General features: G+C 35.1%; 1 protein-coding gene across 1 annotated transcript in view; it reads left to right on the top strand.

The window, feature by feature from the left end:
* Positions 1-25,554, top strand: part of Scml2 (Scm polycomb group protein like 2) — a 51,625-nt gene that overhangs the window by 16,917 nt on the left and 9,154 nt on the right. Inside the window, exons 7-10 of the mRNA XM_077106997.1 lie at positions 9,905-10,116; positions 15,523-15,646; positions 17,432-17,635; positions 18,311-18,493. Of these exons, the coding sequence (XP_076963112.1) occupies positions 9,905-10,116; positions 15,523-15,646; positions 17,432-17,635; positions 18,311-18,493 (723 nt within the window). The remainder of the gene's footprint in view (positions 1-9,904; positions 10,117-15,522; positions 15,647-17,431; positions 17,636-18,310; positions 18,494-25,554) is intronic.

Genomic DNA, 25,554 nt, shown 5'->3' with positions numbered 1-25,554 from the left:
CTTCTCCACCCTCAGACTAAGTGAAAGTAGTTTTTTCATACTCTGGCCAACCTCAGAAATTACCTTTATTGTTTTTGTTATTTTAATTTTTCATTTCATAGGTTACTAGTAGCAGTGAATTTTTTCTTTACATGTATTTTAACCATTAATATTCCCTTACAATTTGCCTGTTGATAACCTTTTTTCATTTTTCCTCTTAGAGTATTCCTTTTCTTATCAATTTGATGGCTTTATTTATTGTATATATCAACCTTTGTCATAAATGTAAAACTTCTTTCTCAGTCATTTGCTTTATAGTGTTATTAATAATGTCTTTTTTAACTTACAGAGCTATTTATTGACTTGACTAGTAAATAATTAAAGGGACTTAATTCCAGTAGGCACTCATAGGAGTAAATTAATTTAATTTCATAAATTAAAAGCATCTATTTTGTTTCTTTTGAATATTTCCTTTTTTTAAAGTTTTTAAAATTTTTTTTTAGTTGTAGATGGGCACAATACCTATTATTTTGTTTGTTTGTTTTATTTGTTTATTTTTATGTGGTGTTGGGGATCGAACAAACCCAGTGCTCATGCATGCTAGGCAGGCTCTTTACCACTGAGTCACAACCCCAGCCCCTTGAATATTTCTTATATTCATTGGAAATGTTTTTCAACCTTTAAATAATTGCTTTTCCATAATTTTTAAGGGTGTGGCACAAAAATTTTTCAAATAATCAATGATGAAAATGGTTCAGTTGCATGTTTTCTTAAATATAGTAAGGCAGCCATAAGTGCTACTTGATTTGATGTTACATTAAAAAGGATTTAAATTTTACTGATTTTTTTTTCTTTTAATAAAATTTAATTTACTTTAAGTCTTCTAAATATATATATATTTTAAATAGATGGACACAATACCTTTATTTTATTTAGTTAGTTTTATGTGGTGCTGGGGATTGATCCCAGGGCCTCACTCATGCTAAGCAAGTGCTTTTCCACTGAGCCACAACCCCAGCCCTCCTTTTTGTTGTTGTTACTTGGGATTGAACCCAGAAGCCCTTTACCATTTTACCACTGAGCTACATTCCCGGACCTTTATATTTCATTTTTCAGTTTGAGACAGGGTCTTGTTAAGTTGCTGAGGCTGGCCTTGAACTTTACAGTCTTACCTCAGCCTCCAAAATAGCTTGAATTACAGATGTGTACCACCCTGGCCCCCATTGAATCCAGGCCTCATGCATGCTAGGCAAGTGCTCTACCACTAAGCTACTTGTCCAGATGTAAATTTTTTCTTCAACTATATAAAAACTTTTTATTATCAGAAATAGTGAATTGTTGTACTTATCATTTGTAGAAAAATGCACTGGAAAAATATACTTGGATAGAAAATTTAACAAGTGGTATGCCTTTTTTCCTGGTTTATTTAGGGTTTTCTCTCTTGGCTCTCAATATGACCCTACAAACTTTCAAAGCCCATAGTTTCTGGTTAATGCTGTCATGGCTCATCAGGTTTGCTCAGCTGACCTATACAGGGTGTCTGAGACAGTGGAAAGAAACGTGTGTGCTAATGTGGCTTTGGCAACTTGGAGAATGAGGCTGAGTCATATATATATATATATATATATATATATATATATATATATATATATATATATATATAAATGAAAACAAGACCCATTGCAGATTTTCTAATTGGACATTTGCTCTTGCTGTTTTTAACTTGTTCTTCCACCCTCTGTGTCTTTTTTTTTTAACCCTTAGTTCCCTCTAAGTAATGATAGATATTTAGAAATAGCTTGTAAGGTAATGTTTTATATTTTTCTCATATTGCCCTTCTCATGTGTCTTGCATATAGTAACAGAAATTTATAGCCAGTCCTTCTAAATATTTAATCCATGAAGAGGCAAGACAGGGTGATTTCAGCAATTTGCAATCAGAACTAGAACTACCCTTATTTTGAAAGCTATATAAAGAGTTCACTTTTTTTTCCTAAAAAAAAATTAACCAGATATTATTATTTTTTTGGAGAAAATTAACCAGATATTATTATTTTATTTCCATATTTATTTATGAACATAATAAATGTAGATTGCTAGTCTTTTTAAAAATTTGGGAGCAGATTATTTTTCAAAAATTATTCCTAGTTAATTTTTCTCAAATTATGAGAAAAAATAATTTCTTACATTGTAAACTGTTTTATTTTCCTTTAATGGTGCTTAAATACTTTATTGAAAACTACATTCAAACTTTAAGTTTGAATTTACATAATCTCTAAAATATTATTTTAAGTTTAGCTTCAGATTTATATATTGTAAACTAACAATCCATATTGGTGTGAAGTGTCACCTTGTAGCCCAATTCTTTAAGCAATTGAGATTTTATAGACTGGGAAGGAGAGCAGGCAGCAAACTTCCAGATGCTTTGAGTATAAAGTTGCAGGTTCCCAAGAGTATAGAGAAATTCCTCTGGTCCAAAGGAACTGTGGAGGAGGGGAAAATCTAGATGTAGCCAAACATTGCTGCCCAGTAACACCATAGGCATTCAGGTGACTATCTGTAACTCTTTTCTTGATAAATATCCTTCAGTTTACTGGGTCTCCTACTCCCTGTCTCTCTTGGTGTTAGCTTTAATTTAGAAATGAAATTCAGTGGTAACATGACTTTCTGATAAAGAATATTTGACAGACCTGGCAAATTAGATTTTCTTTATTGCTAATTCAGACATAAATTTTATGAACAGAAACCTTTCTTCTTAAACATAATGAATTATCTTGGTACTGTTAACTGCTTCTTTGAGTGCTGGTTTATGTTTGCATGTAGGTTGTGTGTGGTTTAGTTTTTTTTTTAATAATTAAAATTTTAAGGAGGGGCTAAGAGTATAGCTCAGTGGTAAAGCGCTTGTCTAGCATGTGTGAGGCACTGGGTTTGATACTTGGCACCACATAAAAATTAATTAATTATTAAGGTTTATCCACAACTAAAAATATATTTAAAAATTTTAAGAAGTAGGTTTAAAATCTGAACTTTGAATTTTTAAAAAAATGTTACTGTTGGGTTGAGGTTGTGGCTCAAAGGTAGAGTGCTCGCCTGGCATGCATGAGGCACTGGGTTCGATCCTCAGCACCACATAAAAAAATAAAGGTATTGTGTCCATTTCCAACTAAGAAATAAAAATTTAAGAAAAAAAGTTACTGTTCATTTTATATAGTAGTCTTATTTGAAAAAATTCTTGCAATAAACATTTTCCTTCTAAAAAGTTTCAAAATTTGTCTTTTGGGAAGCACATACAGAATCACTTTTCATTTTGTGTTGTACTGGGGCAGAAGTGGAAGAGGTACATACAACCAAAGCTGTAAAAAGTTTAAAGTGTTTCGGTCTCACTTGAAGGCTTCTAAGTAAATGCTCAAATATTCATTTAGATTTTTGCTCTTAATGTAGTTTATAATAAAATATGAATATTCTTAGTATATTCAGTACACTTGTTTAGTATAAATGAAATGGTTAGAAATGCTATCAACCCAAATGTTTCATGCAAAAGCCATGAAATTTAAAACAGCAGATATTTTCTTTTTCATATGAACAGCTTGGAGCAAATGTTTTGCTTGTGCAAATGAGATGGCTATTATGATGCAAAGAGGTACCTTGAAAAAAACAAGTGTCCTTTTTCTATCTTAAGTATTCCAGTTCAATGCTGCAATAATTGCAAACAGAGCCTGGAGATTTTTCTTTCTTGGTTTTGCTCTATAGTATATTTTAACAAGTTCTCTTGAGACTATTAAAATGTCTTGGTTTTTAGGACATGTAGTCCAGCGGGAATAACTTTGTCTGTAGACGCAATGGGTTGGCAGATTTTGCTTGTCTTCTCACTTCTTTCCAGATTCTCTGACCCAGGGTAACCTTTGATCCTTCTCTGAAGGCAGGAGTGAAGGAAGTTTGAGCAGGTGACTGATGATCACTGTCTAGAGCTCACAGACAATATTAGAATTACTTTAGCAGTCCCCTTAGTCTCCTCCTCTCACTCCTCCCCCCTTAAACCAACAAATGCAAATAGCTTCATCCCCATTTGCTAGAAATTCAGGCTTGCTCAGGCAACATGGGCTTTGTTGTTGACTGGCTTTCTCCAGAAATGCAGTTTTATTCCTGGTAAGGAGCAAGGCTATCATCTGGAACCTAAATCACCTTAATGGTAAATACAGCAACAACTTGTATCTCTGGGATATTTATAAAGGTAGGAATTGCCACAAAAGTTTCTTTATATTGTAGTTGAAGTGTAGTTAAAGAAATTCATTGTCTGCTTTGTGTTAGCTTTTGTATACTCTATATCCCAGTAATTTGCTATCTCAGATAATTCTCTATTTTGTTCTAAATATTACTTGTTAAAATTGTTGGTATTTTATTTGAATAGTCACTTTTAAAAAAATTTGTTTTATGTTATTAGGGAAAAGTCAGTTTTTGGTTATTTGTACCATAAAGATGTTTTTCTTACTTTTTTTTTTTAAAGGAAGAATCTATTGTAAGTCATTTGATCGTTTAAACCATCAGTTTGTAATGAAATTGTTCTCAAAAATTTTTTCTAATAGTTTTTAGGAATACGAAAAGTAAATTTTTTTTTTCTCACTGGCATTAGATGAGACATTAAAAGTATTTTTATGATATAGAATGTGTATATTATTTTACTAATATAGCAGTACATTTAATGTGTTTTGTAGTGGTGACTGCTATGCCTTTTAGTAGTATCATCATGAAAGTCATTCTATCAATCATTCAGAAAGAAAAAAGATAACTGTGGTTTAAAAAAAAATAAAGTGGCTTTTAAAAGCTGATATATTGTTAGATGAATTATGGATTGACCTAAAACAACTGGAATTGTTTTAGGTCAATTGTGAACTTTGTTCTGAAAATATTGAAGGTTATAGAGATTGTAATTTTGAATAATGTCATGCATATGAGAGTAACAATTGTGAAATAAATAGTCTTAAGGGGGGAAACATCCTCCTGACCACGAGGCTGAGGGGAATAGTTTACAGAGCTTCTATGGTCAGCAGGTAGAAAACAAATGTTTTTAAAACAAGATTCTTAAACCCTTCTAAATTCTAATTGTTATTTCTAGTCTTGCATTTTATGAAGTCCTTTTTAGACTGAATATGTATGAGAGATAATTATAAAACCAGGTAGGAAAACCATTTAAATTTTACTAAACTTAGATTTTCTTATTTTAATTTATTGTGCATGCCAAGAAAAAAGGGCATTGTATGCAGTAACCTAAATTTTAGCTAGACTTTTGTATTTTTTTATTAGGGAGCTAATTTTGTACTTTTCCATTGTATTTGGAAAATTTTCCCCAGTAACATGTTTTTTCAAGTTTTCAGTAACTTTAAGAAAAAAAATATTCTGTGCATTTTAAGGTATTTTTTAGAAAAGATATATGAAGTCTTTCTTCTTCCTTCTTAAGTCTGTTTCTTAGATATCGAAGCCCAGTTTTGAAACATGGGAATGAATTAAAGCTATAGATCCTTTAAATATATTTGGTTTTAGTTTAGTTGTCCAGCCATAATTTTTAAAGCTGCTGGAAAAGACCTAACAGCACTTCCCAAAGAATGCTCTGTCACACTTCCCCAAAGCAAGCTATTTCAAATGAAATCTTCATTTTTCTGAAAGAATCATTTCTTTTTGTGTAGGAGTTAACCTTTTGTTATGTATTTAAGGCATTTTAAAAACTGTAAAACTGATTCTTGTTGTTGAGAGAGAAATCTACATGGGTCATCAAGAAGGCTAAGGAGTTAAAATAATGGAGAAACTAAGGCAGCAGGACTAGTCTTGTTCATGGTTTTGTACTCTGATGGTATATTTCATAGATGAATGGGAAACTGATAAGCCTTCAGATCAGAATTGGGAAATTGGTGCAAGGTCCAGCAAAGGTTAAAATATAAAAAGACAGGTCCAGTTTTCACCATCACCACCACCCTCAAAAAAAAAAATAAATAAATAAATAAATAAAATAAAATAAAACTGGTACAGTTGCCTCTAAAACTTGGAGACCTTGTTTTCCTTCCTTTGTAAGTTCTTTTTCCTGAGGCAATCAGTTTGTAAAAAAATAAAATAAACCTTTGAAAATGAGAGGGATGGGAGACTAAACGGGCTTTTATGCTTATTTTGGGCACAGTAGGAAAGTGGTAGATTCTTTAAGTGATAATATATAAAGAAGAGAGGTAAGTAGAGACCTTGGGGAGGCAGGATTGACATGGGGCACGAAGGGCGGGGCATTGTCTGACAAGGACAGAAGATACCCTGCGGATACCCTGCTCCTATGAATGTAGGTAGACACCAGGTGTTTCTGACAGTCAATTTGGACAATAGGAATGCGCCTCCCCACCCCTATTATGTTCTGCTGAGTTAACTTCTCTGAATGATTTCTGCTTTTGGTACTTAAGATGATCTACTCTTTAGTTCATTATTATGTTTGGTTTTTTTTGTGAGAGGATTCTAATGGTCACTGCTGGTATGCAAGTGAACCTGTGTGAGTATTATGTTTGTTTTTTTGTGAGAGGATACTACTGGTCACTGCTGGCATGCAAGTGAACCCGTGTGAGTATTTCTTTAGTTATACATGACAGTAGAGTCAATTTTGATAAAATTTATGCATGCATGTTATGCATGCATGGAATTACCTTACTCCGATTAGGGACCCAGTCTTGCAAATACACATGATGGTGGGGTTCACTGTAGTGTATTCATATATGTACATAGGAAGGTTATGTCAGATTCTTTCTACTTCTTACCTATTCCTGTTGCCTCCTTTCCCTTCATTCCCCTTTGTCTAATCCAATGAACTTCTATTCCCGCCCCCTCCCTTGTTGTGGTTTAGCTTCCACATATCAAAGGAAATATTTGTCCTTTGGTATTTTGTGATTGGCTTATTTTACTTAGCATGATAGTCTCCAGATCCATCCATTTACTGGCAAAGGTCATAGTTATTCTTCTTTATGGCGAACATTCCATTGTGTATATATAACAAAATTTCTTTATGCATTCATCTGTTGATGGGCATCTAGGTTAGCTCCATAGCTTAGTTCTTATGAATTTGTGCTGCTATAAATATTAGTTGGCTGCATCACTGTAGTATGCGAATTTTAAGTCCTTTGGGTATAAACCAATGAGTGAGATAACTGGGTCAAATGGTGGTTCTATTCCATGTTTTCTGATGAATCTTCATACTGCTTTCCATATGGTTGTACCAATTTGCAGTCCGATCAGCAATGTATGACTGACTGTACCCTTTTCTCCATATCCTCATCAACATTTATTGTTACTTGTATTCTTGATAATTGCCATTCTGGTTGGAGTGAGTTGAAATCTCAGTGTAGTTTTAATTTGCATTTCTTTTAATTGCTAGAGATGTTGAACATTTTTTTTCGTGTATTTGTTGACAGTTCATATTTCTTCTTTTGAGAATTGTATGTAGTTCCTTTGCCCATTTATAGATTGGGTTATTATTTTTTGGGGGGGTGTTTTTTGAGTTCTTTATATATCCTGGAGATTGATGATTTATCTGAGGTACCGGTGGCAGATATTTTCCCCCATTCTGTAGAGGGTCTCCGTGCTCCTGATTGTTTCCTTTGCTATAAAGAAGCGTTTTAGTTTGATACCATCCCATTTATTGATTTTTAAATTTTACTTCTTGCACTTTAGGAATCTTGTTAAGGAAGTTGTTTCCTAAGCCTCCATGTTGGAGTGTTGGGCCTACGTTTACTTCTAGTAGGTGCTGGGTTTCTGGCCTAATACCTAGGTCTTTGATCCACTTTGAGTTGAATTTTCTGCAGAGTGAGAGATAGCAGTTAAATTTCATTCTACTACGTATGGATTCCCAGTTTTCCCAACTTTTGTTGAAGAGGCAATCTTTTCTCCAATGCATATTTTTGAAGCCTTTGTCTAGTATGAGTTAACTGTATTTATGTGGGTTTGTCTCTGTGTCTTCTATTCCGTTGGTCTTCTGCATGGATATTTCGAATGTTACTTTTAGTGGATTGATGGCCAGACATACTTAAGTATACTCAAGATTAGTTCCAGGACTTACCAGGGATACCAAAATCCAACCCTTATATAAATTGGGGTTATATTTGCATATAATCTATATATAACATCCTCTGTATTTAAAATTATCTATAGATTGCTTATACTAAATACAATGTAAATATGATATAAATAGTTGAGGGAATAATGACAAGAAAAAAGTCTGTACATATACAGTACAGATGCAGTTTTTTCCCCCAAGTAATTTCAATCCATGGTTGGTCAAATCCACAGATTTAAAATGCATAAGGGGCATCCAGTAAGGTGGGAATTGACATGCTGGACATAATCAAAGATCAGAGGTGAAACAGGAAGGGATACTAGAGGTGGTGGTGAAGGTGGACACTTGGGTGCAGGTCAAAGAAGATGTAAAGCAAAGTCACAATAATGCTAATGGATTGGGTGAAAATGAAGGGAGCTTGTGGCTAGATGTCATAATGAGAACATCATGGCCAGTTGGTTTAAAGCAAAAGGACAATAAGGAAGTTTGAAGTAGAGAAAAGGGGACATGGTTGTTCTGGAGAATTCTAGAAATTTTCAAGTGTAACTCTTTCAGGAAGTAGCTGAAATCTTAAATGATAAGGTCAGGACTGATGAAGAATCAGTAGTATGATGGGGAAAATCCTGAAGATGATGATAAGGAAATTGTGTAAGAAGAAATAATATGTTAGGTTACTAGAATTTTTTAAAGAGTTAGAAATGTAGAGTGTAAAGTAGATGATAATGAGTGTAGGGAGAAGCTGATATATTATGTAAACTATTTATAAATGAGAGGTAAAGTGATGGTAGCTGTTAACTGGTCTTGTGTTTGCCCTGACAGACAAGAATAGACTGTCTCTTCCTCTTCGTTTGGTAAAAGGTAGAAAGAAGATAAATAAAAAGACTATAGAAAAGATGAGATATTCTCTATCATAGGTCAGGTTTATATAGACAGTCTTTGAATATGAGAAGAGTAAAGCAGTAGATTGTTTCGGGTTGTAAAGTGCAGCCCTCAAAAATAGTTGATTTGTGTGCAGTTGTATAAATATTTCACTTGCGTAGCTCTTCCTCTATTTTTTCCTGAATTTTTATTTGGCACTAGTACTTTTTACAGTATAAAGTTCATTTTTTGCAATAATGAAATTATTAATGGATAAATTCTAAAAAAAACCTCTTTATTTTACTGTGAACATACACAAAAGTAACTTGGCACGTAATCTCTATTCAAAATATTAAAATTTTCTGGGTTAAGCTACCTGGTAACTAGTAGCTACGGATCACATGTGTATGATAGTGGCCTTTCCATGACAACATTAATGTGAAGTCTGTATTGTACATGAAACTTTGTTATTTGGCATACAAAGAGGAGCATAATGTATTCTAGCCTTAAATATATAATTTTTATTTTTCAATTATACCTCACTAAAGCTGAAAAAAAAACCAAGAACAAAGGAGTCACCAAGCCTCTGAAAGATGAAGAAAAAGCCCTAGGTAGTTGCTTTGTTATGTTTTTCTGTATTAATGTGCAAGATAATTCTGATACATGGCATAATTGGGTAGTGTTTTCTGAAGGAAAAACTTTTTACGCTAAGAAAAAATATGGAAAGTAGCTAAAAGGTAAATTGCTAGAATTTTCTTTCACTGTATTACTTGCTATGCTTATAAAGGCCTCTTTATTTTGCCTGAAGTATTAAGACTATTTCCTGACACATGAAATCTTAAAATACCTAAAACTTCCTTTTAAATAATTTTCAATAAATAACCTTTGGGAAGAATTATAAAGATAAACTTCTGTTGAATCATAAGAAGATAATGCCTTAATTATGTCATTTACTTTAATTTTTTTGTTGTTGTTGTTGCTGTGTTTTTCTCAGTTCCTATTGCAAAGAACATAGGAAAAACACAGTCTTCTCCTTCCAAAGCGGCCCAGCAGTCAATGCAGTCTCCACAGAAAACTGCTATAGTACAACCAACGCAGCAGGTCAAGAAATCAGGTCGAACTAAATCACCTGGACATACTTCAGTCTCCAAGAAGGGCAGTTCTATTAAAAATCCCACACCAAAGAAAAAAGGCTCAGGAAAAAAGGTTAGTTGTATCTCCTGCTAATTTGTATTATAGGTCTCTGTAGTACCTTTTTATTTATAATACACAGTTTGGGAACTTACTAAGAATATGATGAAGCTCCTGAGCAATAAACTAAGGCTATATAAGGCTCTTTAAGGCCTTACATAGCTATTGAGAAATTGGTCTTTCTTATCTTGGGTAAATTTGAAACTTTTTATAATATTTTACTAATCAAATCATTTTGCAGGTAACTGCATGGGTATATTTATGTTTGGGCCAGTTAATTAAAACATAGTATACATTAAAATTAATATGAAGTGCATTTTACTGTAGATAAATTCAACCTTAGTAAACTGGTAGGAAGAAAGGGGGTGTGTCAGGGTGATAAATTTAGTAATACTGGAGTTAAATTCTACCTGATTACCCCAAAGAAAACATCTCTAAAACCTGAAAATAATAGAAAAAAGCAACTATGTAAAGACACTGGAGAGTTAATAGAAGCCTATACATTCTGATGGCAGGGGGCGCACTAACGTAGGAGGAGGACTGTTATGCAAAATGAGTTTCTTTCTTCTTCTTTTTTTTTTTTTTTGTTTATAGGCTTGATTTAGGTGCACTTTGTACTTTGTGTAACATGTTAGGCAGCACTGATGGTAGAAAATCCAGTTTATTTGGCCTGGGGAGACCAGAAGACAAAAGCTAGGAAAACTGGTTGCCAAAGAGTATGGACGGATATTGGAATGGAACAAGCTCATACCAGCATCTCTGACAAACTCCTGTTCCAAGCATGTGTGGGTCATACAGAGGCCACCTTAGCTAAAGCAAAAAATTTGCACTGAGGCTAGAGTTAGGTGCAAGACCAGAGTTTAAAATTCAATTCCAACAAAGATAATTACCAGCTAAAGCAAAAATAATAATAATAATAACAACAACGACAACATCAGAAAAGAATAAAATCCAGAATCTGCACAAATTAACATTCTTAGTGTCTGGTATACAATCCAAAATTAACCAGATTCAAAGACATACTATAGTGAAAACATTCACAAGAGAAAAGAAAATCAACTGAGACATCAGTATGACCCAAATGTTGGAACTTGCAAACAAGAATTTAAAATTGGGACTAAGGGGCTAGTTGGTGGCACATGCCTGTAATCCCAACAGCTCAAAAGGCTGAGGCAAAAGGAGTGCAGGTTTTAAACCAGTTTCAGCAATGTAGCAAGACTGTAAGCAACCTACTGAGACCTGTCTCAAAATAAAAAAAAGGAATGGGGAAGTTGCTTAGTGGTTTAGCACCCTTGTATTCAATCCTTGGCACTAAAAATAAAACTGGGACCAAGGGGAGGGAACGAGGTGTGTGTGGGGTGTCTGTTCATCAGCTTTTCATTGCTGTAACCAAAATACCTGACAAGAAAAACTTAGAGGAGGAAAATTTTATTTGGGGCTCATGGTTCTCTCCAAGGTTAACTAACTCCATTGCTCTGGGCCCAAGATGATGGTAAAAGGGCATGGCAGAGGAAAGCTCCTCAGCTCGTGACAGCCAAGAAACAGAGAACAAATGAGTGAGGAGCCAGGGACAAGATATTATTCGTGAGGGGCATGTCCCAAGTGACCTACTTCCTTCATCCATGTCCCATCTGCCTAGTCACCACCCAGTAATCCATTTAAATTATTAATTCTTCAAAGAGATTATTAATGTGCTGGTGAGATTATTGGTGTCGGAATCTAATGATTTTAACTGAATGTTACTGCATTGCCTAACTTGAGCTTTTTGGGCGGATATCTCTTGTCTAAATTTTAACAAGAGGTACTAGGGAATTAAATTGGCCAAACTGTGTTATGTGCTTTTGCAAATAATAGTGAATTTTACTATTATGCATAATCATAATGCACCAATAAAATCAAATACTTTAAAAATGGCAATTTAAAGCTGTCCTTGATAGATTTTAACACACACACACACACACACACACACACACAATTGCAGTGATTGAAAACATAGGCCACCTTCGCAGAGAAACGGAAAGAACATAAAGGAACCAAATGAAAGTTTCAGGATCTGAAAATTCAATATCTAAAGTAAAAAGTTCACAGATAGAAGTAACTAGAATTTATTAGATGTGACAGAAGAAAGAGTAAATGAACTGAAGAATAGAATAGAAATTATTTAATATGAAGAACTGAAACAAAATTAAAAAGATTGAGAAAGAAAACGGAGCCCTGGGGACCTTTTAGGTAATGTCAAAGGTGTAGCCCATATGTAGTTGGAGCTCCAGGATGGGGAGGGAGACAGACTGACTGCCCGGAGAAAAAATATTGAAAAAAAATCTCAAAATTTCACAGAAATATACAGACATAAAAATCTCAACCAAGAATAAACAATAAAAACAAAGTCTACACCAAGGCATATAATAACTGTTGAAACCCACAGAGAGCAAGTCTTTTTTTGTGTATGTGGTGTTGGGAATCAAACCTCGGGCCTTACACTTGCTAGACAAGTGCTGTGCCACTGAGCTTTGTCTCCAACACCAAATAACAAATTGTAAAGGCAGCAATGTAAAAATGAAAAAATACATGCAAAGAAACAAAAATTTGAACATCTGGCATTCTTCATCAAACACCATGGAAGCCCAGAAATTCTCTGTCAGAAATACTCTTCAAGGATGAAGGTAAACTTTGAATATACACAATTTTTATTTGTCAGTAAAGCAAAAGAGTCTTATAGTTGTACAGTTTTCTTTATATAACTCATACACATTTAGTTTATTCATGTCTGTTTCTGCATATTTTTATGATTTTTGTTGCTATTGTGAAAAATATTTTTCTCATTATACTTTCCTATGAAACAAAGGCTATAAAAATATTGGTTTTAAAAAAGGATGAAGGCTGGGTGCACGCCTATAATCTCAGTGGCTTGAGAGGCTGGTGAGAAGGATTCGGAGTTCAAAGCCAGCCTCAGTAAAAGTTTAGGCACTAAGCAACTCAGTAAGACCCTGTCTCTAAATAAAATACAATAAAACAGGGCTGGGGATGTGGCTCTGTGGGCTACTGCCCCTGAATTCAATCCCTGGTACCCATCCTCATCCTCCCACTTGCCCCCCCCCCAAAAAAAAAAAGGATGAAGGGGCTGGGGTTGGGGTTGTTGCTCATTATAGAATACGTCCCTGGTACGTGTGAGGCACTAAGTTCAATCCTCAGCACCACGTATGTTTATCTATAACCAAACATTTTTTTTTTTTTTAAAGCACGAAGGGATTGGGTTATGGTTCAGTGGTGGAGCACTTGCCTAGCACTTGTGAGGCATTAGGTAGTCCTCATCACCACGTAAAATTAAATAAATGAATGGTATCATGTCCATGTACAACTAAAAAAAATATTAAAAAGGATGAAGGTGAACTAAAGACATTTTCAGACAAAAGAATACTAAGAAAATTCATCACTGGCAAAGTAGCAGTATTAGAAATGCTAAAAGGAAGTTCAGCAGGCTGAAGGAAAATGAGACCAGATAGAAAATCCAGATCCTTAAAAAGGAATGAGTAGCTTTGAAAATGGTAATCTCTGGGTGAATGTGAATATTATTTTTTGTTTTTTTACCCCTTCCTAATTTCTTTATAATTATATGACAATAATTATAGTCCTTTTCTGTTTATATCACACATAGATATATACTACATAAAATAATTGTGATATAAACCCCTGAGGTGAGAGATATAAAGACAAAGTGGAATTCTGAATAGTCACATAATCCCACAAAAGACAGCAAAGGAAGAACAAAAGGACAAGTCAAAGGAGACAAGTAGAAAACAAATAATAAAATAGTAGACCCAGACCGAAATGTAATAATAATTTTATTAAATTTGAACATCTGTAATTAAGAGATTTTCAAAATGGGTTATTTATTTTGCTGTACTAGTTGTTGAATCCAGGACCTTGCACATCCTAGGCAAGCGTTCTACCACTGAGCTGCATCTTTATTGCTTTATTTTAATGTTTATTTTTGAGATAGGGTATCACTAAAGGTTACCCTGTCCAGCTTTGAACTTGCGATGTGCCTGCCTCAGCCCCCCAAGTAGCTGGAATTATAGACTTGAACAACCATGTCCAGCCTCAAGATGGATGTTTCTGGAAGACTCAGATATATCCTGTGTAGAGATCCACTCTAAATATAAATAAAAGCTCTATTGGGGCTGAGTATTTCAGCAGCATTCCTTAGACATTTTGGCATTTCTGTTTTGTTTCAACTAATATTTGTTGTATGGAACAAAATGGCAGTATCATCTTTATGTTAAGGTGTTTATATTGATATTTGTATTTTTATTTGAAAATCAAAGTTTATAAAATAAAAAACAAAAGTCACTAAACCTAAGTATTATGTTCTCTATTATTACCTTTTCCAGGCACACAAATCCCTTTTCTGATATCAGAGAATAGTGTTTGAAAGAAGTTCCTAGAACCCTGGAAGTTGATGTAAAAGAAACAGAATATTAATCATGTTTAATAGTGCTCAGGAAACTGATTACTATATGCAATAGGCATAATTTTGTATGTACTTAAGCCATTTGTAATTTTGTCAAAATTATTGACATATAAAGTATGGAGAAATGTAGACTAGACACAATGAGGGTAAGCAACTGCTTTCTAAGGTTTTGTGCCTTGCTGAAAATTTTCCTATTGGAAAGATATTTTAATCAGCTTTTTCGCTACTGTGACTAAAAGACCAGAACAATTGCAGAGGTGGAAAAGTTATTTGGGGGCTTATGGTTTTTGAGATCTCAATCCATAGATGGCTGGTTACATTCCTTGAGGTTCATAGCAGAAGAATGTGGCGGAAGGAAGCAGCTCACTCACGTGATGATCAGGAAGCAGAGAGACTTCACTTGCCAGATACAAAATATATACCCCAAAGCCATGCATACCCTGGATGCCCACCTATCCAGCCACACTCTACCCATGTTCAATTACACTCAGTTAATCCCCACCAGGGGATTAATTCACTGATTGGGTAAAGGATTGGTAAATAACCCAATCATTTCTCAGAACCTTCTTTGCATTGTCTCACACATGAGCTTTTGGGGCACACCTCACAATCAAACCATAACAAAAGAGATTTAGAGACTTTTCTTTCAGAGTATTAAAAAACTTGTCTTACAGGGCACCTTAAAAAATAAACAGGTTTTACAGAGTGAACTAATTTGACTAAGGTATGTTAAGTTGGAGCAGAGGATAGGGTGGAGAATCCTAGCCTCTTGTTCTCTTTGCCCCTGACCTGGACAGCTTGTGGGCCTCTGGGGAACTTAGTTTTAGAAAGCACTGCAGTTCATGGTACACAGAAGGGTATCCAATCTTGAGGACTTCTGATAACTGATAATTATCTAGTAATTTTTAAAAGAATAATTTATATTTTGTATATATATTTTTTTAATACAGGAGAAATGTATTCCTGTGTTGTGTTCAACATCTTCAGCTTCTCTAAGTTCTCTGACCAGAGACCGTGGTAGTTCATATGATAAGGATGCCATTCCTGGGACATCTAAAATAGTGATGTCTACAGGTAAATTAAAATTTTTAAATGAGTTATAAAATTACCTTTTATTTTGTATTATTTCCAATGTCTTTGAAGTCCTGGAAATAAGAAGACTGTTCACATGTATGGAAATTGTGCTATATACATTGATGGGTTAAAAATAATCTACTTCTTGGGCTGGGGTTGTTGCTCATTGGTAGAGTGCTTGCCTAACATGAGACACTGGGTTCGATCCTCAGCACCACGCAAAAATAAAATAAAGGTATTGTGTCCATCTACAACTAAAAATATATATTAAAAAAAATCTACTTCCTGATTTAGGAGGACAATAGGTTTTTTTTTTTAATATTTTTTAGTTGTAGGGGCTGGGATTGTGACTCAGTGGTAGAATGCTTGCCTCGAATGTGTGAGGCACTGGGTTCGATCCTTAGTACCACATAAGAATAAATAAATAAATAATAAAGGTATTATGTCCATCTACAATTTAAAAATATTTTTTTTAAATATTCCTTATGTGGTGCTGAGGACCGAACCCAGTGCCTCACTCGTGTTAGGCGAGTGCTCTACCACTGAACCACAATCTCAGCCCCAGGACAATAGTTTTTTTTTTTTTTTTTTTAATATTTATTCTTAAGTTTAAGATGGACACAGTGTTCTTATTTTACATTTACGTGGTGCTAAGGCTCGAACCCAGTGCCTCATGCATGCTAGTCGAGCGCTCTACCACTGAGCTACATCCCCAGCCCCAGGACAATAGTTTTGATAATGAGCTACCATCATGTTTTTACAGAATATGTTGACTCATTTTTTATTCTCATAAAAATTATTGAAACTTGAAATTTGTATGATTATAGATAGATTACTTATATATCCTGTTTTTATTATACCAAGGAAAGTTTATTTTAAATTATTTTTCAGCCAACCTTGTCTCATATAAAGGAATGTTTTGTTTTTTTAATTAACAAAATAAATTTCTCTTTGTCATTAGAACTTACTGTGACATATTCCTTACATTATTTATTTATTATTTATTATTGTATGTATTCCTTACATTACTTCAGAAAATACAATTGAAGTGCAGTGTTGATAATTTAAAATAAATTCAGTCTGAAAGGGATATGTCCAAAATAATCAGTTTTGTAAAGAAATTCTTAAATTTTATGTGAAATTACAATAGAAAAATATCTTTTTTTTTTTTTTTTTTTTTTTTGTGGTGCTGGGGACTGAACTCAGGGCCTTATGCATGCTAGACAAGCACTCCACCAACTGAGCTATAACCCTAGCCCTCGCCTTTTTTTTTTAAACATCAGGGATTGAACTCAAGTTCACTCCACCACTGAGCCACATCCCCAGCCCTGTTTTGTATTTTATTTCGAGTCAGGGTCTCACTGAGTTGCTTAGCACCTCGATATTGCTGAGGCTGGCTTTGAACTCATGATCCTTCTGCCTCAGCCTCCCAAGCTCTGGGATTACAGGCGTGTGCCACCATGCCCAGCCAATAGAAAAATATTATCTTTGTACCATTTTATATAATATAGGAATGTATGAAGAATTGTTTTTGGATGCTCCTAACATTTTTATTAATTTGGGCAAACTTCTAAGTTGAGTAAATATTCTGATTATTTCTTTATATGTTTAATGCCTACACAAATATATTTATTTACGTATTTTACTAGAAAAGATCATTGATATTAACTCTATTTAAGTTCTCTTTGAAGTGTCTCATGGGATATAGTAATTATGTACTGTTTTTACAAAGTTCTTTTAATAATCAGTCTCATTGTTTTATCTGTATGCACATTTCCCCTCAAGTCTGTGTCTATATAAACAAACATGGAAACTGTGGTCCACACCTGGATCCGAAGAGAATCCAGCAGCTACCTGACCACTTTGGCCCAGGCCCTGTAAATGTGGTGCTCCGTCGGACTGTGCAGGCCTGTGTAGATTGTGCCTTTCAGTCTAAAACTGTTTTTGGATATCTTAAGCCAGATAATCGTGGAGGAGAAGTGATAACTGGTATACTAATTTAATTCTTTATTTACAGTTTCTTTTCCAAATTTGATTTTGTTTAGAGACTAGGATTTTGTAACAGACTATTTATAATATTTATATTCTATTATACTGTGTAATTATTACACTGATATAATGGAATATGTGTAATGGTTATATATTTATAGACTTCTTACTGTGGTTTGGAAAGTTTACTTTCAAAATACAAACAATGTCAAAATGATACTTGGTAAAAGATAAGATTTTTCCTTTTATATGTCTGTGTTGATAAGCTCCCTACAAACAGAGTGTCTTGATTGATGACAGTATCTTAGTTGTAATTTGTATGGAAAACAGTTTGATCTATCATAAAGAAGCTTTAAACAAAAATGTGACTCAAGAACTCATGAAGAGAAAAGATACAGCTTGTGGTTTCCATGATTGTTTGATCAGATACCACAACAGATACCATGGAATGTTTGGAATAGAAGGAAGTGTTGTTGTAGATCAAAATATTTGTTTTTATTTACTTTATGAATATTTTAAAATAAGATTTTTTTACTAATGCAGGCTGTTGTGTTTGAGAGAAACTTTCATAACTTATAATTATTCCTTTATGAATTGATAAAACTTTCGAATTAATAGTATATTTCCTAAGTTGATAGGAAATGACTGACATCTTTTTTCCCCTCTAATAAATAGCCTCTTTTGATGGGGAAACTCATTCCATTCAGCTTCCTCCTGTGAATAGCGCATCATTTGCTCTTCGCTTTCTTGAGACTTTCTGCCACAGCCTGCAGTGTGATAACCTTTTGAGCAGCCAGCCTTTCAGCTCCTATAAGAGTAATATTCATAGCCCTACAGAGCTTGATAAAGATAAATCAGGTGAGAGAAAATAATGTAAACTTTTATACCAGTATTTTATATGGTATGCTTAACTTAAGCAAGTGTGTAATTCAGTTTTTTTTGTCTCCTCAAAATAAACATTTTAGTCAAAACAAGCTAATTGGAAATGTATAATATATAGTTATTTCTGTTCATTAAATGTGAGAAAGTAATTCCTTTTGATATGAACTTAAGAATCAGAGTTAATGGGTTTTAATGTTTGGCTTCTTTGGTTACACATTTTCTATTAGATTGAAGTTATTGACTTTAATCCTAAGAAACTATAGAACCAACCTAGGTGCCTTTCAACAGATGAATGAATAAAGAAAATGTGGTATATATACATAATGAAATATTATTCATCCATAAAGAAGAATGACTTTATGACTTTTGCTATTATATGGATGACTCTGGAGACTATCATGCTAAGTGAAATAAGCCAATCCCAAACAACCAAAGGTTGAATGTTCTTTCTAACATATGGGTGCCAGCACACAACAAGGGGAGTGGAGAGGAAGAATAGATATTCAGTGGAGTAGATAAAGGGGAATAAAAGGAAGGGAGTGGGGATAGGAATAAGAAAGAGTGGGATGAATCTGATATAACTTTCCTATGTACATACATGAATATACCACAGTGAATCTCCACATATGTACATCCATAAGACTAGAATCCTAATTAGAATAAGATATATTCCATGTTTGTATAAATAGGTCAAAATTGACTCTGCTGTCATGTTTAACTAAAATGAACAAATAAAAGGATTTTTTTTTTTTAAAGAATGATCTTGGGCTGGGGATGTGGCTCAAGCGGTAGCGTGCTCGCCTGGCATGTGCGGGGCGCTGGGTTCAATCCTCAGCACCACATAAAAATAAAAAATAAAGATGTTGTGTCCACCGAAAACTAAAAAATAAATACTAAAAAAATTCTCTCTCAAAAAAAAAGAAAAAAAGAACGATCTGCTTGAATTTAACATTTGAGCCTGGGCTGCTTCTCTCTCTTCCATAAGAATCACAAACTGATTCCTGAATAAGAACATGGCTGTAAAGTAGTCCTTTAGTCTCAGAGGCAGGTTTTCTGTTTCTGATCCCTAAAGTAATTAAGCTCTTCTGGGCTGGGGTGGTAGCACATGGTAGAGTGCTTACCTAGCATGTGTGAGACACTGGGTTTGATCCTTAGCACCACATTAAAAATAAATAAATAAAAATAAAAGGCCCATAAACAACTAAAAAAGAGAGAGAAAGCCCTTCTGAGCCTTTTGGCAACTGTTCTTTGTTCTTTTTCATCTGACTCATGAAAGCCAACCATGCTCTGCTGATTTGAGAAGGATTTTATGTATGTCTTCTAAGAGCAGCTAAAGTTCTCAAGTATTGAAGCTACAAGGTTTTCCAACCAGGTGCTGGAAATTCGGGGAATATAGAGTACCATACCAGGGATTTAAATTTGCATTCCATTTGTGTGTGAAGCTTGGGTGCTGTCTTAAGTTACTCTTCTATTTTTGGTCCTCCTGGTTATTCACACTTTGTTCATAAACCTTGTCTTCTTCTACTTCAGTGAAGTCTGTAATATCTGTTCCTTCCTTTCCATTTATTTGTCTCTCTCCTCCTTCAGAACCCTGTTAAACCCCTTCTGCATTATTAAAGTAGTATCCTAATGGAAGTCCTATTTCCACTTTCTTGCCACTTATGTAACTGCCCAGTGAATTCCTTGAAATAAATATATGATACTGCAAAGTCCCAGCAGAAGTACATCTAGTGAAATGGGAATTGGAAAAGGCACAAGTATTGGAATTTGGCAGAACTAGATTTCATTACTTACACTATAATGTATGTCCTGAAAGGGCATACAATTTGACAGGCCTAAATTTTAATCTTAAATTGTGCTGTTAATTAGCCATGTGCTCATGGACAAAGTATGTATGGAGCCTCTATTTTCTAAGCCTCTATTTCCCTGTCTGCAAAGTGGATACCTCTTAAGTTGTGAGAGAAAGGATATGTGAACTCTTAGCCTGTGTTATATGACATGGGGATAGGAACAATAAAATGTAGCTGCCAAGAAGAAGAATGAAGGTTCATGATCTCATGTGATCTCATCCTTTCTTCTTCCAAGGAGTTAAGAGAAATGGAAAGATGGCCAGAAAGGGAATGATTACCTGTGTGGGGGGTATTGATAGGTTTTCTGATTCGAAGAGTAATTTGGGACAGAAAAAAACCATGAGTTAGAGGAGTTGTGAGTACCATTTTCTTGGGGCTGGGGCTGTAGCTCAGTGGCAGAGTGCTTATCTAGCACGTGTGAGGAAATGGGTCAGATCCTTAACATCACATAAAAATCAACAAATAAAATAAAGGCATACTATCCATCTACAATTACCAAAAAAAAAAAAAATGAGTACTATTTCATGATTTTTTTTACACAGAGCATTAAAAACAACGGCAATGATTTACACACTGAAAGATTTTTGAAAATTCTTTGATAGATTGTAAATAAAGTATGTTTTTTTTTCTTTTAAAATTAAGCACAGAATGTTTGAATTTCAGATTATTCAAATAACTGGGATAAGCTGGAAACGGTGATGCATGTCTGTAATCCCAGCAACTCGGAAAACCGAGGCAGGAGGATTACAAATTCATGGCCAGCCTCAGCAATTTAGTGTGAAGCTCTAAGGACTTACTAAGACCCTGTCTCAAAATAACACACAGAAAAGTTGGAGATGTGGCTCAGTGGTTAAGCAACCCTGAGTTCAATCCCTGGGACAATTAGATTACTATTTGACATAATACACTAAGTAATCATAAATAATACTGTTTTGTTTTATATAATTTTTTCTTAGATGGACACAATACTTTCATTGATTTATTTTTATGTGGTGCTGAGGATCAAACCCAGTGCCTCACAAGTGCGAGGCAAGTGCTCTACCACTGAGCTATAATCCCAGATCAAATAATACTATTTTTAATTATTTAATCTCAATTTCCTTTCACAGAAAGCTTGATTCAGCTATTTGAAAAAGAACTTGAACAACACCTTAGTTAGTTTTTCTAATTAGCTTGCAATTAAAGATATTGAATACATTATATTGTAAATTTGATTTGTTTTTTTCCTAAGATTTCATGTATAGTATTCCATTTATCTTACATTTTCTGAATAGGCGACTCAAAAATATTTTGGAAGGAAATACTCCTCTTAGGAGATATTATTTTGACAAATCCCGTGTTTGCATATTTTAGTAAAGTCATTTTAAAAACATTTTACTATGAATTGTCTGGAGAAAAATTACAGATGGAGGAAGGGGCTGGGGCTCAGTGGTAGCACTTGCCTGGCATTTGTGAGGCACTGGGTTCAATTCTCAGTACCTATATAAATAAATAAAATGAAGGTCTATCAACAACTAAAAACTATATTTAAAAAAATTACAGATGAAATATAGCTTAATGTTCACAAAGTGAAGAACACATTGGTAAAGGACCCTCTCGGTTCAATTCCTAGTACCAAAAAAAAAAAAAAGTGGGAGGTGGGGATTGCTTACTCGATACTTGTACTAATTATGTCTATTCGTATTTCCTCTTTTTTTCTTGAGTCAGGTTTGGTAGTTTCTGTTTTTTGAAATTTGTCCATATCACCTACATCATCTAATTTGTTGGCATACAGTTCATGGTATTTCCTTATGTATATTTTTATTTTCGTAAAGTTTATAATGATGTCTTCACTTTCATTTCTGATTTTTATAATTTTGAGTCTTCAGTTTTAATCTGTTCATCAGTATAGCTAAAACCTTGTCAGTCTTGATCTTTTTCAAAAAATCAACTTTTGATTTCATTGATTATTTTTTTACTCTTTCTCTGCTCTTTATTAATCTTCCCTTTTCTTCTTTAATTTAGTTTGCTCTTGATTTCTAGTTTTTTAAGGTGAAAGGCTTAGATTAAGACTTGAGCTCTTTCATCTGTTGTAATATGGGTATTTATAAATTTCCCTCTTAGCACAAATTTAGCTATATTCTATCAATTTTGATGTTGTTTTTGTTTTCATTTATCTTTAAAGTAGTTTTCTAATTTTATTTTTGATTAATTTTTTGACTTAATTGCTTACTTAGAAATATTAGTTTAATTTCTACATATTTGTAAGTTTTCCACATTTCTTTTTATTACTGATTTCAGTTGTTTCCATTGTGGTTAGAGAATATACTTTATATAATTTCAGTATTTATAAATTTGTTAGGACTTGTTTTATGGCCCAGCATATGTATTCCCTATCATGCTTTAAAATGTTCCAGGTACACTTTAGAAGAATGTATATTCTGCTCTATTTGGTTAGTAGTTGTTTTTTTTTTTTTTTTAAAGTATCAGGTCTAATTGGTTTATACTCCTTGGTCTTCATATCCTAGGACTCTCAATTGCTCCCCTCTGGGTAATGGAAGGAGGTAAAAGGAGGGGTGAATTGAATTGTCCTCAGTACACAAGATCCAGACCAGAATTGGGCCAGTTTAGCATAGTTGGCCCTTGTACATACCCAGTGTAAGTCTACCTGGGACTTGCCATTTGATTTCTATGGCAGCATTGTCCCAGGCCTGTTTGAGGTTAGAGAAATTTGACATTGGGGGTGAGGATTCTGTTCTGTGATTTGAGGATCCCCACCACTGGTTTTTCTGGGTAGTTACATTAAAGAATTTTTGACTCAGACATGTTCCAACTGAGATGTTAAACTGTTTTCTCTTTCAGGCAAGATGATATTTTCCAATAATTGAGATTTTGGAACCAAACACCAGTATTTGAATGGGGAGACATTGTTCCATTATAGTGCTCATGGGGGTCTAATTCTTTAGCCTCACCTGACCATTGACAGCCCCCCGCACGCCAATATTAGTTCCTCCACACACACAGCAAGAAGAGACATTCAGACATTGAATTATAGTCTCTGCCAAGGTTAGGAATAGGTTTCTGGTTGTGATGGAGATACGAGGTGGGCTTTTTTTCTAATTTCTCATAAAAGAAATGAGGACTGGAGTTATGGCTCACCGGTAGAGCACTTGTCTAGCATGTGTGAGGCACTGGGTTTGATTCTCAGCACTACATATAAATAAAAAAGGTCCACTGACAACTAAAAAGTTTTGTTTTGTTTTGTTTTGTTTTTTAAGGAGGTAAAAGACTGCTAATAGAAAATTTTCAACCCATTGCCAGATGGGTGGAGCAGCCTCTGTTAATCCTATGGTGAAAATTAAGGCTAAGACTGTGATACCAGAGAGGGGTAAGGGGTGACAATGCAAAAGCATTATGGTGAAAGGACTAATAGTCTATTTATCCTGGCAGGTGGTCGATTCCTCAAGCTTCTGCCGTGAGTGGGTTGTTGTCCTCAAGAGTCTCTTGGGGTGCAGTTTGCTTGTTTCAGATGGTCAACTTGCACTTGCATGGTACAGCTGGATCGGGAATGCACTCCTAATCACAAGAAGTTGGTTTCACTCAGCTTTGAATCCAGGGGACCACCTCAGCCACCTTCACTGAAGTAGGGGTGGATAAAATGACAGTGAACTGACCCCTCCAAAGAGACTTTAGGGGTTGGATGTTCCATTCTTTACCCAAACAGCATCTCCTGGTTTAAAGGGATGGGCATCAGTGGTCAGGCTCACTGGTAGCTATTCACTAATCCGTGGGGTCGAGCCAAGAGCCTGCATCTACTGTCTCAGAGTAATGTTGCCCAATTCCTTTAGATCTCCTCATATACCCTTTATAATGAGAGGAGGGCATCCATAAAAAATCTCATAAGGGGAGAACCCTCTCTTTATAGTAGAGCTGTACCTAATTCTTAAAGCAGTTGGCAACACCTGGTCCCAGTGCAGGTGGGACTCTTAACACAGTTTTATAGAGTTTGATTCATTAACTCCACCTTCCTGGAGCTCTGGGAACAATATGCAGTATGTAACTTCCAGGTGATCTTCAACCCTTTGCCACCACTTGCACCCAACTCAGCATGAATGCCAGCCCATTATCCTATCCCAAGGTGAATAGGATTCCAAATCAGGGAATGATTTCCTTTAGGAGAGATCAGGCTACTTCATATGCCTTCTCTCTGCAAGTTAACTTGCCTCTCTACCCATCCTAAGAAGGTACACATGAAGACCAGTAAATGTTTATAGCCCTAGATATTTGAGGAACTCAGTGAAGTCCAACTATATTTTTAAATGGAGCCCCTTCAACACTTTGTACTCCAGGGAAGGCTGTGGGTCTCTGACATGGGTTATTCCAGGCACATTTTTCATATTGTTAGCATACTGCTGGAGACATACTAGAGAGCCAGGGAATGTAGAAATGTGGGCTCAGACTCGTCTTGAGAGCTGTCTGTCACTGCTTTACAAAGGCTGGGGCCAGGGCCTCAGGAATTGCTATTGAGCCATCTTCAAATCTCTACCATCAGCCCAGGAATTTACTTTAATTTTCAGTTTTAAACCAGGTGTTCTCAGGTTGTCAGTAATTGGGGTCCCGTTCTGCCAGTGGACTAGGGAATAGGGTGGCAGTCAGGGCTGTTGGTTGTTGCCTCCTCAGAGGCCACAAACTTTGCCTCTTAATCTACCTATGATTTCAGTAGGGGTATGAGCAGCCTCTGGCGTGTTTCCAGTTGCAGTAGGTGCAGGTAGTGCAAGCAGCAGTGGGGAATACAGGGATTCCTAAGGTGGGGGGATCTCCTCTGGCTCCCCAGGTAGAATGGGCTTCTCAAGGTTCCAGTTGGCATTTTAAAAGGGAGCTGTTACCTGGGCCATCATAATTTTACAGTTATCTTCCAGTCAAGCCTTTAGCCATCATGGCAAAGAGAGGACCATGCCTTGCCAGCAATCAATGTAAAGAAACTGGTCAGGGTGCCCAGGGTCCCCTACAAGAACTCTGAACATCTTGCTAACCAGCTCCTTATCTGGGGACCCCCTCGGCATGCCAGCCTACTCTGGAAGAGGGCCAATCTATTTCACAGAAGGTCCAGAGTTTTCTGGGAGTTAGCTCTAAAATCTTCAGAATATCCCTTTTTAAAATTTTTTATCATACACTCAAGAAGCTTATGTTGTTCGCCACTCATTTATT

The sequence above is a fragment of the Callospermophilus lateralis genome, chromosome X (genome assembly GCF_048772815.1).
Source record: "Callospermophilus lateralis isolate mCalLat2 chromosome X, mCalLat2.hap1, whole genome shotgun sequence".
NCBI lineage: Eukaryota > Metazoa > Chordata > Mammalia > Rodentia > Sciuridae > Callospermophilus > Callospermophilus lateralis.
This window is presented reverse-complemented; position numbering and strand designations above follow the sequence as displayed.